At 54.4% G+C, this 17,677-nt stretch overlaps 1 protein-coding gene across 1 annotated transcript in view; it reads right to left on the bottom strand.

Annotated features, from left to right (window-relative positions):
* The window catches only part of SPG7 (SPG7 matrix AAA peptidase subunit, paraplegin), a 46,463-nt gene that overhangs the window by 8,124 nt on the left and 20,662 nt on the right, over positions 1 to 17,677 (bottom strand). The window contains 7 exon segments of the mRNA XM_060253866.1: positions 1,097 to 1,123; positions 1,126 to 1,198; positions 5,379 to 5,503; positions 7,788 to 7,961; positions 10,014 to 10,176; positions 10,833 to 10,958; positions 12,096 to 12,198. Of these exon segments, the coding sequence (XP_060109849.1) occupies positions 1,097 to 1,123; positions 1,126 to 1,198; positions 5,379 to 5,503; positions 7,788 to 7,961; positions 10,014 to 10,176; positions 10,833 to 10,958; positions 12,096 to 12,198 (791 nt within the window).

Raw genomic sequence — 17,677 nt, 5'->3', positions numbered from 1 at the left:
CAGGAAGGAAAGCGCAAAGGAAGAGCAAAGCAAATCCAACACAAGCCGGCTTTACAGGCAGGGGCCGCCAGAGAACGTGCTGCTCCTGTGCCACTTATGCTGGAGTCCAGCCACGAGACGTGCCTGGCCGGCCTGGCCCAGATGCTCCGCGAGGGACAACAAAGAGCGCCTCTGGTGCGGTCTCGGGGCCTAGGTTAGCAAGCAGGGACAGCCCAGGACCACCAAGGCCCACTGGGCTTTTTTCCCCCGGCCGCCGCCACGCTGGCCTCTCTGGGGAAAAACAAACATCTGCTCGGAGTGTGTGGGTGGCGTGGGGGCCGCTCACAAAGTCATGCAAGAGGCAGACAGTGAGGGGGGGGGGGAGCACGCAGGAGAGGCTGCAGTCACGGCACAAACAGGAAATCCAGAGCACAGGGGTTGAATGTCGCTCAAAGGCCTGGGGCCCAGGATCTGGAAGACAGGCCAAATCCCACCCGCTTCTTAATCTGGGAAAGCAGCGGGTGTTTTTTTTTTTTTAAATGCTGGACTAGAAACCTTTCCCCAGTTCATGGCCCTGAATCTCTACCCATTCATTTCCAAGAGCCACAACCAGAGGAAGCAGCTTCAGTCTCACAGAAAGCAGGGGTCAAACAGTTAACTTTCCTTCCCACAGATAGATCCCAGCAGGCAGCCGGGTTGGTCTGAAGCTACAGAACAAAGCAGTAGACGAGTGCACCTTTAAGACCAACGATGTTTTATTCAGAATGTAAGCTTTTGTATGCTCTTAAGCAGTCTGCTTAAGAAGTCTGCTTAAGAGCATACAAAAGCTTATTCTGAAAAAAACTTAGTTGGTCTTAAAGGTGCACTTGTCTACTGCTTTGTTCTATCTCCTTCCCACAGAATAGGGGCGAAAAGTGGCCGGAAGCAACCCCCCCCCAAGGGACATTTGTTGGAGGGTTTTCACTGAGAGGCCTCTGACCCGCCTCTCTCCCTGCAGAGGGAAGCCACTGCAGGTGGGAGGGAGCCAAGCTGGCCCTGGCAGAATGTCCCGTAGAAATTGAACAAAGCCCATGATGGGGAACAAAGAAGGCAGCCTGGCACTGCCCACCTCACTTACCACTGAAGCCTGGAGTCAGTTCAGCAGCCGCTGGGAGTAGAAGCTGCCCACCTGGGATAACTTCAGGCCCTTCAGGTGCTGCTCAAAGATTTCCCTCCTCTCCTGCAAGCAAAGAGGATGTTTCTGTGGGGTGGGGCTCCTTAATGGGAAGGACAAAGGGTGATTAACACATTCAGTTCACTGCCACAGGAGCTGGTGGTGGCTACAAGCATAGCAAGCTTCAAGAGGGGATTGGATAAGCATATGGAGCAGAGTCCATCAGTGGCTATTAGCCACAGTGTATTGCTGGGACTCTGTCTGGGGCAGTGATGCTCTGTATTCTTGGTGCAGTGGGGGGAGGGGGCAACAGTGGAGGGCTTCTAGTGTCCTGCCCCACTAGTGGACCTCCCTGATGGCACCTGGGTTTTTGGCCACTGTGTGACACAGAGTGTTGGACTGGATGAGCCACTGGCCTGATCCAACAGGGCTTCTCTTATGTCTGGGGCAGTGATGCTCTGTCTTCTTGCTGCTTTGGGGGGGGGGGGGGCAACAGTGGGAGGGCTTCTTGTGTTCTGGCTGTGCTGGTGGACCTCCTTATGGCACCTGGGTTTTTTGGCCCCTGTGTGACACAGAGTGTTGGACTGGATGGGCCATTGGGCCTGATCCAACGTGGCTTCTCTTATGTTCTTCTGTGACACAGAGAGTTGGACTGGATGGGCCATTGGCCTGATCCAACAGGGCTTCTCTTATGTTCTTATGTGACACAGAGTGTTGAACTGGATGGGCCATTGGCCTGATCCAACAGGGCTTCTCTTATATTCTTATGTGACATAGAGTGTTGGACTGGAGGGGCCATTGGCCTGATCCAACATGGCTTCTCTTATGTTCTTATGTGACCACAGAGTGTTGGACTGGAGGGGCCATTGGCCTGATCCAACATGGTTTCTCTTATGTTCTTATGTGACACAGAGTGTTGGACTGGAGGGGCCATTGGCCTGATCCAACAGGGCTTCTCTTATGTGACACAGAGTGTTGGACTGGAGGGGCCATTGGCCTGATCCCAACAGGGCTTCTCTTCTGTGACACAGAGTGTTGGACTGGAGGGGCCATTGGCCTGATCCAACAGGGCTTCTCTTCTGTGACACAGAGTGTTGGACTGGAGGGGCCACTGGCCTGATCCAACATGGCTTCTCTTATGTTCTTATGTGACACAGAGTGTTGGACTGGATGGGCCACTGGCCTGATCCAACAGGGCTTCTCCTATGTTCTTATGTGACTCAGAGTGTTGGACTGGAGGGGCCATTGGGCTGATCCAACATGGCTTCTCTTATGTTCTTATGTGACACAGAGTGTTGGACTGGATGGGCCACTGGCCTGATCCAACAGGGCTTCTCCTATGTTCTTATGTGACTCAGAGTGTTGGACTGGAGGGGCCATTGGGCTGATCCAACATGGCTTCTCTTATGTTCTTATGTGACACAGAGTGTTGGACTGGAGGGGCCACTGGCCTGATCCAATGTGGCTTCTTTTATGTTCTCTGATATCTTTAACCCCCCCCTACTTTGCCGGCTCATCAGCAGTGGGAGTGTTCCTTGCCCACTCCAAGAGGTTGGTTCTGTCTTGACCAGTTCCTGGGTTTTCACCTGGGTTCCACAACCTAAGGCCCCACACCTCGTCCCGGGGAAGTCTGCCTTCTGACTCCTCTCCGTACTTCCCCTCCCCGCCCCTCCTGCTGCTTGTAGTCCAGGGTCCAAATCTCTCTGCAAACTAACTGCAACCTTTGATAGATCCAGGTGGGCAGCATCTGCTTGATAAGCAGAAGGTCTCAGGTTCATTCCCTGGTATCTCCAAAAAAGGGTCCTGGCAAATAGGTATGAAAAACCTCAGCTTGAGACCCTGGAGAGCCGCTGCCAGTCTGAGTAGACAAGACTGACTTTGATGGACCCAGGGGGTCTGATTCAGCAGAAGGCAGCTTCACAGGTTCATGTTTTATTCAGAATGTCAGCTTTCGTGTGCATGCATATTTCTTCAGGTGAGGAATGAAGCAGTCTGCAGAAGTCTGCATGCGCACGAAAGCTTCCATTCTGAATAGAAGTCTGCTGGTCTTCAGGGTGCTCCAGCTTTACAACTCTTGCTGCCCCTGATGAAGGGAGCTCCGTCGCGTGAGAGCCTGTGCTCCAAGAAAGCAGCTGGTCTCCACGATGCCGCAAGCCTCTCTGTTACGTGAATGAGAAACCACAGCAGCAGTGAGCTGCACAGCATTCTAGTGATAAATAAATAAAATCAAAGCTGAAGTCATCTGACTCCTGCTTCAAACCACTGACCCTTCATTGAGATAAAACTTTTCCCAGTTCAGAGGGCCACTGGCTCATCAAGAGGTAAGTGGATGGAAGGCTCAGTCTGGGAAGAAGCAAAAAGTGGGGGCTTGGCTAGACCTGACTGCTGATCTGGCTACTTGTCCTGCAAGGGACAGCAGCAGAAATTGCACCGCCGGCTGCAATACAGGCTGCAGGCTCACAGGAAAGACCTCCCGGGAGGAGCCCAAACCAGAGCTGGTGTGGATCAGCCCCAGCCAGGAGAGCACTTCCTTCCAAGCAGGATTCTGGGGCAGCGTCGGTGGCCCAAGAGAAGGTACCTGCCTGTACAAAGGTGTGACTGTTCCTTGGCAATGCCAGCAGGGGGCAGAACCTCCCAGGCTTGCCTGTTCTCCCAAGGCACAAATGCATCTCTGGGCTTCTTATAAATGCAGGGCAGATGCCTGGAGATTTGCAGGGAGGAGTAATTGTCTCATCCTTCCAAAAGGTCACTCCTCTCCCCCCTCCCCCCCACATTCATTTTAATTTATTTCTTAACATTTCTGTCACCGCAGCACTTGCGGAGGGGGGGGACCGAGGCCTCACAGACGCTCTCCCGCCCCTCACTTTCAATGCAGAGGGCAGCCATTTGCACAGCGGAAGGGGGGGACCAGGTTGGCTGGGGGCCAGCATCTGACTCATGCAGCTGGGCCGGGCAGCTCTGCTGAAGGGGCCAGGGGTGCCTTCTCCATCCGCCAGCAGGGCAGCTGCGCAGCTGGCTTCTGGATCCAGCCCCACCAGGTCCCCCCATCAGGCAGTGGAGGCAGCTTAAGCAAAAGCTGGGAGGGAAAGGGGGAGTGCAACGCCCAAGTGGGGAGGGGGAAGGGATGCTGGGGGAGGAGCGGCACCCCCCCCCCACGGGATCAGCAGGATGGCCAGGGGAGGGGCAACACCCCATGACCATTCCTGCTCCTCACCTCCTGCTGCCCACTCTCCGCTACAGCATCCAGGGAACTTTATGGGCTGGGGGGACTCATGACTGACCTGGCACCTGGTGTTTGGCACCCAGGGGTGAGCAAGGAGCCAAAAGGAGGCTTTGTAGGGTATAATGGAGAATTGATCTGTGGGTATCTGGGACTCTGGGGAGGCTGTGTTTTGTGGTAGAGGCACCAAATTTTCAGCATAGCCTCCACTGCCTCTCCCCAAAATACACTCCAAGTTTCAAAAGGATTGGACCTGGGGTCCAATTCTATGAGCCCCCCAAAAAGGTGCCCCTATCCTTCATTATTTCCAATGGAGGGAAGGCATTTAAAAGGTGAGCAGTCCCTTTAAATGTGATGGCCAGAACTTCCTTTGGAGTTCAGTTGTGCCTGCCATACCCTTGCTCCTGGCTCCACCCCCAAAGTCCCCAGAGATTTCTTGAATTAGACTTGGCCACCCTAAGGCTTTGCATGCGGAAGGCTTCATCCCTGCTGCCTCCCGTCAATAGGGCTTGTCGTGGGCAGGGGGTGGGGTCAACGTCCCAAGACAAAAATTAAGAGGAAAAATTAGGCTTCAGCTGCTTCATATAAATTCTGACTATAGAGTTTTTGGCAATTCCTAGAACTACCAGGACGTGACAAGAGTAGCTCTAGCTACTGCCAGAAACTCTACGGTCAGAGCTTCCTGTAAGCACTTAGGGGCTTATTTTTCTTTCTCATGTGACTCCCCTGGATGCCTGTGGGCCCCCCCGCCCCCCACTCTGGCCCTTGTTTCTATCAGCTGAGCACTGACCAGCAAGGGCTGTGATTGGGCAGAGGTCTTGCCAGGGGCAGAAAGATGGGATGCGAGAATAAATAAACACACCATGTGAATCCCACTATTGCTCTGGGTTGAGAAGGCCAAAGGTGAGAGTCAGAGGCATTCACAGGAATTTACCAAGGCCTATTTACCAAGCTGTTGTTGACGGCTGCAGTGCACCCCAGGACTGGACTCTAAAAGTCACAAGGGAAGTGGGGTCCAGATCATACCTGCAGGGTGGGCAGGTCGATAAAAATGTGACGATCGAGCCGCCCGGGCCTCATGAGAGCATTATCCAGGATATCTGCCCGGTTGGTGGAGGCCAGCACAATGACGTGGTCGGTGGTCCCCATGCCTGCAAAAGAGAACAGGGAAGGGGTGCAAATGCGAGGACTCTCCCCCTCTGGGCAAGGGGGCCCAGAAGACCTCCTTTCCCACAGGGAGGGCAAAGTTGCAGGGTGAGCATACAGTCCAGACCAACGCTCCCTCGAAACTGTGGAATCTTGTGAGCAAAAATTCTACTTCATGAGCCACTGGCGTTAAAAGTTGTGTGTGAGCCATTTGGCTACTGCATAAATTTAGTCTGCTCTGGGGCCAACCTTCCTGAGCCAAGACAAAAATGTGTGAGCTGGAGGCAAAAAAATTTGTGAGCTAGCTCATACTCAGCTGAGTTAGCTCACAGATTTTTAGCCTCCAGTTCACACATTTTTGTCTTAGCTCAGGAAGGATGACCCCAGGGCACAATAATTTATGCAGGAGCTCACAACTTTAACGCCAGTAGCTCACAAAGTAGAATTTTTGCTCACAAGACTCTGTAGCTTAGAGGGAACATTGGTCAAGACTCTGCTGAGTCGTGGCCCGAGAAGACCACAAGGGCACAGGTCCATTCAGACAGGTGTTCCAGCTGGCGCAAGCACTGGCATGCTAAAGGTGCCGACTACTGGACTTGCCACTGTCTTCTTTAAAGTTTGTCACATTACATGAGACAGTGAGGAGAACATCCTAGATGTCACGCTATCCTTGCAACTCCAGTTCCAGTGCTACCAAGAAAACAGAACCTGACATTACCAGCATTCAGACAACCTCCATAACAAATCTGCTCTTTATTTCTTTGGTGCGCCTTACCACAATTCTCTCAGCCACTCAGCGGCATTTCTTGAAACCTCTCATTTTTTACAGGCCTGTTATGGCAGCAACGGCTGCAAACAGCCACTTAACAACACGCCCAAAGCTGAGGGTAGACGCAGCTGTTCCAGCACGCACAGCAAACTCTCGGGAGAAAGGCAGGACGGCCTACACTTGCCTCGGTTAAAATAAAGCCACCCAAGAAAGACTGTAGGAGGCATGTGCCCTTCCAGTGCTGCCCTTGAGATGCTCCCCCAACTGCCCGCTTCTGCTTTCCTGCAGGGTGCTGTCGAGGCAAGCACGAAAGAAGCACAAACCCTTCCCAGGGCCGGAGAGAGAGGAGTCGGGAGCCGGTCACGCGGGCTGAGCAGCTTCACTCCCAGGGCCAGATTAGCGCAAGCCGATCGTTAGCTGCTTCGCTGCCGGGAAGACACGCTCCCAAAATAGACGCACCGCCAGTTGCGACACGCAGCCTTGCTGTCCTTGCCACAGACAGTGTCGGCCCTGGGAGGGCAAGGCTGTGGAAGGAGTGAGCCCGTGCCTCCCTGCCCTGCCCCCTCCCCGACACACCCAGCCGCCTTGTGCAGGGATGGCTCAGTCACCAGCAGCGTTCCCTCTCAGCTGAGAGAGCGTGAGCTAGCTCACAAGTTTTTACCCTCCAGCTCACACATTTCTGTCTTAGCCCAGGAAGGCTGGCCCCAGAGCACACTCATTGATACTATAGCTCGCATTTTTAATACCAGTAGCTCACAAAATAGAATTTTTGTTCACAAGACTCCACAGCTTAGAGGGAACATTGGTCACCAGCATATCCAGGGAAAGGATTTCTAGGCAAAGAGTGGCGGGGGGGGGGGGGAGAAAGCAGGCAGGGCCACAAGAGAGGAGCTCCCACCCCTCCCAAGGCAGGTAGGAAAGGACAAAAGGTGTCCACGCAGGACGGAGGGGCTCACAGGGATTCCTGGATTGTGTCCGGGGGGGGGGGGGCACTGGCTCTTTAAACCAAGGAGGTGTTTGAAACTCACACTGCTCCAGCTGCTTTCATCCAGGGGGTGGCCACTGCACAGAGGCGCTTATGCCAAGCCAGCTGCTGAAGCAAAAGGAGCCAGAAAACGCAGCACAATAATGCTTAACGTAACCCTTCCCTGAAGCTCCCTGAAGAACTGCTCCCAAGAGCCCCCGCGAGGCAGGGAGACACAGGCTGGGAGGAAAACAGCAGGCAGGTGATGTACATCAGAGAGGACGCAGCATCTGTCAGCGGGCAGGACCTTGGTCCCCCCTGCAGCATCAACATGGGAGCCTGGCAGGCTCTCTCCAGCAGACAGAAGGTGACCCAAGAAGCGTCTCTCTCAGTACTGTCTGCAACCAGACAGTGGGACCAGCGACCTTGCCACAGATGGGGTGCAACTTCCTGGGGGGGGGGGTAACCTCACGGCAAAAGGGGTGTCTCTTTTCCTGCTGGAAGGAAAACACTTCTGAAGAGCTTCCCCTCTAAGGAATAAGCCTGAGCCACTGACCGTCCATTTCCACCAGCAGCTGGTTCAAGGTCTGCTCTTCCTCGGTGTTGGAGAAGCCTGCCATGTTGGTGGAGCGCTTCTTCCCCACAGCGTCTATTTCGTCAATGTAGACGATGCAGGGGGCTCGGACACGGGCTTCTTTGAAGAGGCTCCGCACACGGGCAGCCCCGAGACCTACGGGAGAGAAAGGGATCACTTATTCTTCCAGGGCTTCTGGGAGATGATCTGCCAGGTGGTGGAAGAGATGACAAGCTGGCAGAATCCCCAAAGCTTTCTCCCCCTGGGCAGTCTTTCCCATCATGGGTCCCCTCCCAAAGAGGGCCACCCTTACTCTCCACTCAAAACCGAGATCCCAGTCCGCGAGTTCCCTGGTCGGAAATCTGGTCAAGCATCAGCGTCTTCACTGCCACAGGAAGTGGCGGTGGCTACAAGCACAGCCAGCTTCAAGAGGGGCTTGGATAAACATATGGAGCAGAGGTCCAGCAGTGTATTGTTGGAACTCTCTGTATGGAGCAGTGATGCTCTGCATTCTTGGTGCTTGGGGGGCACAGTAGAGGGCTTCTAGTGTCCTGATCCCACTGATGGACCTCCTGATGGCACCTGGGGTTATTTGGCCACTGTGTGACACAGAGTGTTGGACTGGAGGGGCCATGGGACTGATCCAACATGACTTCTCTTATGTTCTTCTGTCTGGAGCAGTGATGCTCTGTATTCTTAGTGCTTGGGGGGGGCAACAGTGTGAGGACTTCTAGTGTCCTGGTCCCACTGATGGACCTCCTGATGGCACCTGGGTTTTTTTGGCCACTGTGTGACACAGAGTGTTGGACTGGAGGGGCCATGGGTCTGATCCAACATGGCTTCTCTTATGTTCTTCTGTCTGTGGCAGTGATGCCGTTTTCTTGGTGCTTGGGGGGGCAACAGTGTGAGGACTTCTATTGTCCTGGTCCCACTGATGGACTTCCTGATGGCACCTGGGGTTTTTTGGCCACTGTGTGAAACAAAGTGTTGGACTGCAGGGGCCATGGGTCTGATTCAACATGGCTTCTCTTATGTTCTTCTGTCTGGGGCAGTGATGCCCTGTATTCATGGTGCCTGTGGGGGGGCAACAGTGTGAGGACTTCTAATGTCCTGGTCCCACTGATGGACCTCCTGATGGCACCTGGGATTTTTTGGCCACTGTGCGACACAGAGTGTTGGACTGGAGGGGCCATGGGTCTGATCCAACACGGCTTCTCTTATGTTCTTCTGTCTGTGGCAATGGTGCTCTGTATTCTTGGTCCTTGGGGGGGCACAGTAGAGGGCTTCTAGTGTCCTGGCCCCACTGGTGGACCTCCTGATGGCATCTGGGCTTTTCTGGCCACTGTGTGACACAGAGTGCTGGACTAGATGGGCCATTGGCCTGATCCAACATGGCTTCTCTTATGTTCTTATAAGCAGATGACCAAAGGAAGGTACAACTTGTGGAATCAGAGCCACCAACTGGCCAAGAGTTGACCTAAGAAAGATCAGAGAGCCAGAATGAAGTCCTGCTTTAGCACCAAAGAAGCTGGTCAGGAGGAAGGTCTCCTCCAGGCAAGCCAGCAGAGAAGCAAAGCTCTCTTTCCCTCTTTCTGGTGATCTCAGGGACAGAGGTTTTTTGAACTTTCTGAGCCTGCCTTTGGCGGGGAGAGCGAGATATAAATTAAATAAATAAATAAACTTAAGTCATGTTGGATCAGGACCATCCAGTCCAACACTCTGTGTCACACAGTGGCCAAAAAAACCAGGTGCCATCAGGAGGTTCATCAGTGGGGCCAGGACACCAGAAGCCCTTCTGCTTTTGTTTCAGGTGGGTGCCCACCAAGTCTCTCTTGGAGGAATATAAATCCAATTTCGTCTTCTTCTTCCAGCAGACCCCCCAAATTAGACAGTCCCCAAGTTGAGGGAAGCTGTCGTGGGACTGAGTCAGCTCTTCCCATGTAACGTGCTGGCTGTCATGTTTCCGAGTGGGCGGGCGGAGCCTCTTGCAGGCTGCCCTCCCAGAGTCCCCAAAACAGCCTAGAGCCAAACTCTCTTTTGCAAGATCACAGGCTGCAGAGACCACATTCCTTCTGTATTGGTGCAGTGCCTGGCACTCTGCTGGCTCTGAGCAACTCTCAAGCAACAGAACAGCTACTTGAGAAACAGGGCTAAGGCTGCAAGTGCCAACTGTACCTTGAGGGGAAGCTGGGGCTTCCCAGGACTCACCTCCGATCACCTCCACGAACTCAGAGCCGGCCATCGCAAGGAAAGGCACTTGTGCCTCCGTCGCCACCGCTTTGGCCAGCAAGGTCTTGCCGCAGCCTGGTGGGCCAAGCAAGAGGGCCCCTTTGGGCACTTTGGCCCCCAGCTGCAGGTAGCGCTCAGGGCTCTGGAATCAGAAGAGGCAGGGGTTCAGCTGGACTTCTGCAGTGCCAACTCCCTAATGCTTTCCCTTGCTCTGGACAATGTTCACGAAGCAGGGCCCCTTCTGGAAGCAAGGCACTCCTGCTCTGTAGCCCCACAGTCCTCTCTCTCTTGCTCCTCTGCCACCCAGCCCCAGCCCTTCTCACAGCACCCTCTGCCCGGTGGCTGAAAGAGCCCCACCGCACACCCAGTTCCAGACAAAGGCCCAAGTGGCATAGAATCACAGAGTTGGAAGAGACCTCCAGGCTCATCTAGTCCAACCCCCTGCAGAACGCAGGAACTTCACAAGCACCTCCCCCTAAATTCACAGGATCCTCATCGCTGTCAGATGGCCATCTAGCCTTTGTTTAAAAACCTCCAAGGAAGGAGAGCCCGCCACCTCCCGAGGAGGAAGCCTGTCCCACTGAAGAACCGCTCTGACTGTCAGGAAGTTCTTCCTCATGTTGAGCCGGAAACTCTTCTAAGTTAATTTCAACCCATTGCTTCTGGCCTTACCTTCCGGGGCCACAGAAAACAATTCCACCCCATCCTCTATATGGAGTCCTTCTTCCCCATCCTGCTTCCTGACTCTCTGGGCCTGGCCAAGTGCTCCTTTGTCCCAAGGATATTTGCAGTTCTTACCTTCAAATAATCCACAAATTCCTTGACCTCCATTTTGGCCTCGTGCATGCCTGCTACGTCCTTGAAGCTGATTCCTTTCCCGGATTTGCCATCTACAACCGTGAAGCGGGCCATCTTCAGCTGGTTCTGAGAAGGGAGAGGAAGAGCTCTGAAAGCCCAGGCCCCCGTTTCTTTCCCCGAGCTCCAGGGGAGGCGGCTTCCGGTATTGGCTCCACGCAGCCCTCTCCAGCCCGGGGCCTGCCCTCCCAGGCCATCCTCCCTCCCCATGTTGAGATTCTGCTGCCTCTCCTCCCCTCCACCCCCCTGGGACAAAGCAGGGGCTCTGTCGACTCAGCAAGCTGGAAGAGGGAACCCGACGGCTACTGCTTCCAGACCGCAGCCAAAACCAACTTGCGGATCAGACTCCACCACCTCCGCTTCGGTGGGGGGAGCTGGGCCCCTATGGTCTGTTCCCATCAAACCTATGCAGCTCCTGAGCTCCCAGAATGCGGCCCTAACAAAGCAACCGTGGTGACGGGGCAGGTCCACAAGAGAGCAGCCAGCCCCACGCTCCATTGAGCTCAACACCCTTGGCGTAGCAGCTTGCCACTGACGTTGGCTTTTCCATTCAGCCTGAAGCAGGCGGGGACGGAAACACCCAAGGCAGAGGAAGGGGGTCAGGAGTCCCAAAACCCAGCAGGAAGCTTCCTTGGGACTCTCTTCCTTGGACGCTGTCCCTGGCATGGGGCCCACGGGGGCCCACTGGAGGGTCGGGGCAGCTTCTTGCCCCATCAAGCCTTCCTGGCCAGGAGAGCAGAGAGCACCAGCCTCTCTGCAGCTGACTGGTCTGCAGGGGGCTGGCCCACGCTGAGACGAGAGCCCAGGGCAGGGGGAAAGGAGGCCAGATCGCAGCACCGGTCGGAAGCTCCGGCAGCTTTTGAGGCTGAAAAGGTATTTGGCTAAAAGCAAGGGGATTTGTGCATGCTGTTGCCGCCCGCGAGATCTGCTGGCAAGACAAAGGCAAACGTTCCCAGCTGCAAGTCATTAGTGAGTTTTGAAAACAGCCGAAAGACCAGCTCTGCAAATCCCCTGAGCTCAGCCCCTCCGGCCTAGACGGGAAGAGAGAGGACTCCCCCCACCACCCCCGCACAGCCCCATCCGCACAGGCTGGCCTGGTCTTTGGCCTGGCTTCATTCCCACCCATTGCTGCCTTTGACTGAGGGGGGGGGAGCGGGGAGGAAGGCCCACCCAAAAGGAGAGCCGCAAGCGGCAAAGGTTACTCACAAAGGCGCTGAAGCCCCCTTCCCTTCCCGCCATTCCAGCCAGCCGGAAGATGTACCAGAGGATGCCGACTCCCACCGCTGCCATCCCCAGGGCGTAGAGAGCGCTGCCGATTCAAGGGAAAGCCGGGATTAGGCCTGAGCAGGTGGTCCCTGATTCGCTTCGGGACCCCCAAATACAGCTGAGGCTGAAGGGAAAGGGACTGGGTGGGAGGGGGGAGGGGAGTGTCTTGCCGCTAGAAAAACACCCAGATCTGAGCCCACCAGATCAAGAAGATTTGGGGGGGCACAAACTTGCGAGAGTTAATGTTCCTTTCGTCAGATATTCTGTCATTAGGCTTTTCCCCTTCTCTGGGGGAGGATGCAGTTCACCCAGAAGATGATGATGATGATATTGGATTTATATATTATGATGATATTGGATTTACCAAGGAGCCTAGCGTTAGAGCTCCTGAGAAACAACTTTCACCGCCACACAAGCTAAACCAAGTTACTCGTTCCTACCTTCGACCGAGTGATAAACAGCTGAGAGAGGGAGGTGAGGAAATTTTGAAGTCCATCAACCCGTCTTCCCTCCCTGAAAACAACAAACGTGCTTGTGGTGCTGGGCCAAGTCACGCCGGGCCGGGCCGCGGAGTTGAGTGGAAAAGCGGCGGCGACGGGACCTGCTGTGGGCGGTGTGCTTGCAGGAGAAGATAGGAGCTGAGTCGGCCGGGGCCGTGGTCGGGCGTAACTGAGGCGAACGTGGAGGTTGAGGAGCCGAGCCGGCCGGGACCGTAACGGGACGTTTTGAGGCGGTCGCGGAGGCTGAGGAGTGGAGTCGGGGGTTCGAGGAGCCGAGTTTGAACTGGGAGCCGAGGAGATAGCAACAACGCTGGGCGAGCTGTGCGTTTATCCCCCTTACCCCCCCCTCTTTCCTACACGGGAGTGGGCTTGATCGGGGAGAGTACGGCATTGACTGATGACCGAAGGGTCTGGAAGAACACTGGAAGGGGCCGAATTGAGTTGCTGACGGGCAGATTAGGGCGGAGGCTGTGTGACGAAAGGGACGCGGGGGGCTTATACCCCCCGAGCTCCCCGAGTCTGCACGGGGCGTTGTCCGAGTCTGCCGGTCGGCCAGTCGGCCATACAAGTACTATAAGAACATTTCAATGACCCTTACCCAACTATCCACCTCTCGGCATTCCCCCCCCCCCATCACCCTACAAGAAGCAAGCTCCACATGGATATCAGTACGCCAGAAGATAAAGATAAGGACATGGCAAAAATGAGAACATTGCACCCATAGGCACTAGCACTTTAAAAATCATAGCACTTTACTCAACTGTTTACATCCCCTGTCTTATCCCCCGCCCATCTGATCTAGCTGCCAATTGAGTGACATTTATTTATTATTGGTTGTGATTTATAGGCTATTTAAATTAATTAGAGATTGTTACTGGCTAAAGTGAGAGTTGGAATTATAGCAAATTAATTAAGGAAGAAGTTATTGGGAGGGTTTTTTATGATTAATGAGCTTTTGAATTAATAATTGACTTGTGGCAAATTAACTAAGGAGGGATAATTATTGGGAGGGTTTTATAGTTAATAAGCTTTTAGATTATACTAATTTAAATTTAGCTAACAATTGGTGGGAAGCTTGGAAGAGATTTAGTTAAATAGCTGATTAGTAAATTGGCAGATTGGATTAAAATAGATAGATCAGCTGGGAGGAGGGGGTGGAGGAGGGGGTAGATCTGACGGCTCCATCAAATTGAGGTGGCATTAACAGGAGATGATCGGCCTGGGGATTCCAGTGCTCCTGGGGAGGGGAAGATATGACGGTGGGACGAGGCAGAATTATAAGGGAAGGAGGTTGAGACATAATAGTGCTCGACCCCCTTCCAGCCTTCGCCCCATCCCGAAGGTGACAGGTAGCGGGGCCAGGTTGAATCACCCGCCTCCGTCACTGGTGTTATGCAATGCCAGGTCCATTAATAATAAGACCTCTGTCCTACAGGAGTTCCTGACCGAACAGGACATGGACCTGGCTTGCGTGACCGAGACCTGGGTGCGTGAAGGGGAGACGGTAGCTCTCTCTCAGACCGCCCCCCCAGGATACTCGGTCTTTCATCAGTCACGGACTAGCGGGCGGGGGGGTGGGGTGGCACTTTTCATACGAGAGGCTTACTCCTTTAGGGCTCTTCCGGCTCCAGAGATTCCGGGCGTTGAATGTGTTGGCCTGATGTGGGATGTTGGGGAGGGGTTGGCGATCTGGCTGGTGTACCGACCGCCTAACGCACCGGCCGGCGCCTTACCATCCCTGGTGGAGGCCGCGGCGGGCTGGGCGCTGGAGCACCCAAGGCTTTTGGTCTTGGGTGACTTCAATGTCCATGCCGACGACGCGGCGTCCAGCCAGGCGATGGACCTGGTGTCATCCATGGCGACACTAGGACTCTCCCAGGTTGTTACAACACCCACCCATCAGGCGGGACACATGTTAGACCTGGTCTTTGTGGCCGGAATATCAGTGACTGATATTGCAACGGAAGCAGTGCCATGGTCAGATCACTTTGCCCTTAAGGTCCGTATGGAGGTGTCACCCAAAACCTGTTTAGGCGGAGAGCGTATTTTAGCTCACCCGCGGAGCCTGATGGACCCGGAACGGTTCCTAACGGCTCTACGGGATACCTGGCCCGCTGGCGATTCCCTGGATGATCTGGTAGAGTCCTGGAACGATGGGCTCTCCAGGGCCATTGAGGAGATCGCACCCAGGCGCCCTCTGCGCCCCCGCCCGAAACCGTCGCCCTGGTTTAACCGGGAGCTGCGGCAACAAAAGCGGGAGCTCAGACGACTAGAGAGGCAATGGCGGCGTACTCGAGACGAAGTGACCCGAACATCTTATAGAGAGAGTTTGAAGGCCTATGAGATGGCAATCAAATCCGCAAAGAGAGTATTCTTTGCGGCTAAGATTGCGTCCGCAACCTCGCGCCCGGCACAATTATTTGATATAATTAGAGGACTTACAACGCTGCCACAAGGCAGGTTAAATTCTATTGAATTGGAAATCGGCTGTGAGGCTTTTGCGAAATTTTTTGCGGATAAAATCGCGTCACTTCGCCCCGACCCCCCTGCCAGTTTGGAGACAGTTAGCGAACCTGAGGCCCCGAGCCTGTCTTCGGACTATACTCTGGATGGCTTTAGACCCCTCAGCCTGGAGGAAGTTGACAGGATTCTCTTATTGGCTCGCCCAACAACTTGTAAATTGGACCCATGCCCTTCCTGGCTTATTAAATCTTGCCAGGGGGATCTTAGATATCCTGTGCGGGATATCATAAATAGATCCCTAACGGAAGGGCACTTTCCAACGCCACTCAAAGAGGCTGTGGTCCGTCCCCTCCTAAAAAAACCATCTTTAGATCCGGCCCAATTGGCACATTATCGGCCGGTTTCTAATTTGCCCTTTTTGGGTAAACTTATTGAGAGGGCAGTGGCGATACAATTACAGAATTTCCTGGAGGACGCTTCCATCCTTGACCCATTTCAGTCCGGCTTCCGCCCGGGACACGGGACGGAGACAGTGTTGGTCGCCCTAGTAGATGACCTTCAACGGCATCTGGATCGGGGTGGCTCGGCGGTGCTGATGCTGTTAGACCTGTCGGCGGCGTTCGACACGGTCGACCATCGGCTACTGACGTGCCGCCTCGCCGACGCAGGGATTCAGGGGTTGGCCTTACAGTGGCTTTCCTCTTTCCTGGAAGGTCGGGGACAAAAGGTCGCAGTAGGGGGGGAGCTATCCCAGAGGCGCACACTTGATTGTGGTGTGCCCCAGGGGGCGGTTCTCTCCCCGATGTTATTCAATATCTATATGCGGCCTCTTGCCCAGATAGCCCGAAGGTATGGGCTGGGGTGTCACCAGTATGCTGATGACACCCAGCTCTATCTACTGATGGACGGCCGGCCGGTCTGCGCCCCGGAAAATCTGGACCGGGCATTACAGGCCGTGGCTGAGTGGCTCAGACTGAGTGGGCTGAAGCTAAATCCTACGAAGACAGAGGTCCTTTGCTTGGGTCGCCGCGGCCCGGGGGGGGGGATCCCCCTGCCAGCTTTTGACGGTGCACCGCTGATGGCGGCGGACAGAGTCAGGAGCTTGGGGGTGCTGTTGGAGCCTTCCTTAAAGATGGAGGCTCAGATAGCAGCCGCTGCCAAGTCCGCATTTTTTCATCTTAGGCGGGCAAGGCAGCTGGCCCCCTTCCTGGAGCGCGACGACCTAGCAACAGTGATCCATGCTACGGTCACCTCGAGGTTGGACTACTGCAATGCCCTCTACATGGGGCTGCCCCTGTCCCGGACTCGAAAGCTGCAGCTGGTGCAGAATGCCGCGGCCCGGCTGTTATTGGGTCTCCCAAAGTGGGGACACATTCGGCCGGGTCTTCGGACTCTGCACTGGCTTCCAGTGATGTATCGAGTCCGGTACAAGGTGCTGGTTATTACCTTTAAAGCCCTATATGGCCTGGGACCTGCCTACCTGAGGGACCGTCTCTCCCCATACGTTCCCCAGAGAGCACTGAGGTCAGGAACACAAAATCTCCTCTCTATCCCCGGGCCAAAAGAAGCCCGCCTGAAAGTCACTCGAGATAGGGCTTTCTCCGTTATGGCCCCCACTTGGTGGAATCAGCTGCCGGAAGAGGTGAGGGCCCTGCGGGACTTGGTTCAATTCCGCAGGGCCTGTAAGACGACCCTCTTCCGGCTAGCTTACACCTAGCCGGGATGGAACTTGACGTAACTGGCCTGCCATCTGTTTATATAAAATGATATGTTATTGGTTTTAAGCTGCTTTGTTTTTATGAATTGAAATGTATTGGTTTTAATGTTTAAATGTGAAGTATTTAATTGTTCTATTTAAATTGTTAAATTGTTATTGTTGGAAGCCGCCCTGAGCCACTCCTGGGAAGGGCGGGATATAAATCCCGAATAAATAAATAAATAAATAAATAAAAATAAATATGCCTCCCTCCACTCCGAATTTCAGAGTCTCAGAGTGGCTCACAATCTCCTTCCCCTTCCCCCCCACAACAGACACCCTGTGAGGTAGATGAAGATATTGGATTTATATCCCGCCCTCCACTCCGAAGAGTCTCAGAGAGGCTCACAATCCCCTTTCCCTTCCTCCCCCACAACAGGCACCCTGTGAGGTAGATGAAGATATTGGATTTATATCCTGCCCTCCACTCTGAAGAGTCTCAGAGCGGCTCACAATCTCCTTTCCCTTCCTCCCCCACAACAGACACCCTGTGAGGTGGGTGGGGCTGGAGAGGGTTCTCACAGCAGCTGCCCTTTCAAGGATAACCTCTGCCAGAGCTATGGCTGACCCAAGGCCATGCTAGCAGGTGCAAGTGGAGGAGTGGAGAATCAAACCGGTTCTCCCAGATAAGAGTCCGCGCTCTTCACCACTACACCAAACTGGCTCTCAGGAGACAGACACCCTGTGAGGTGGGTGGGGCTGAGAGAGCTCTCCCAGTAGCTGCCCTTTCAAGGACAGCTCTGCAAGAGCTATGACTGACCCAAGGCCGTTCCAGCAGCTGCAAGTGGAGGAGTGAAGAAGAA

Source organism: Heteronotia binoei, chromosome 14 (genome assembly GCF_032191835.1).
Source record: "Heteronotia binoei isolate CCM8104 ecotype False Entrance Well chromosome 14, APGP_CSIRO_Hbin_v1, whole genome shotgun sequence".
In the NCBI taxonomy this organism is placed as follows: Eukaryota; Metazoa; Chordata; class Lepidosauria; order Squamata; family Gekkonidae; genus Heteronotia; species Heteronotia binoei.
The sequence above is the reverse complement of the archived record's forward strand: the minus strand, read 5'-3'. Positions and strand labels throughout refer to the sequence as shown.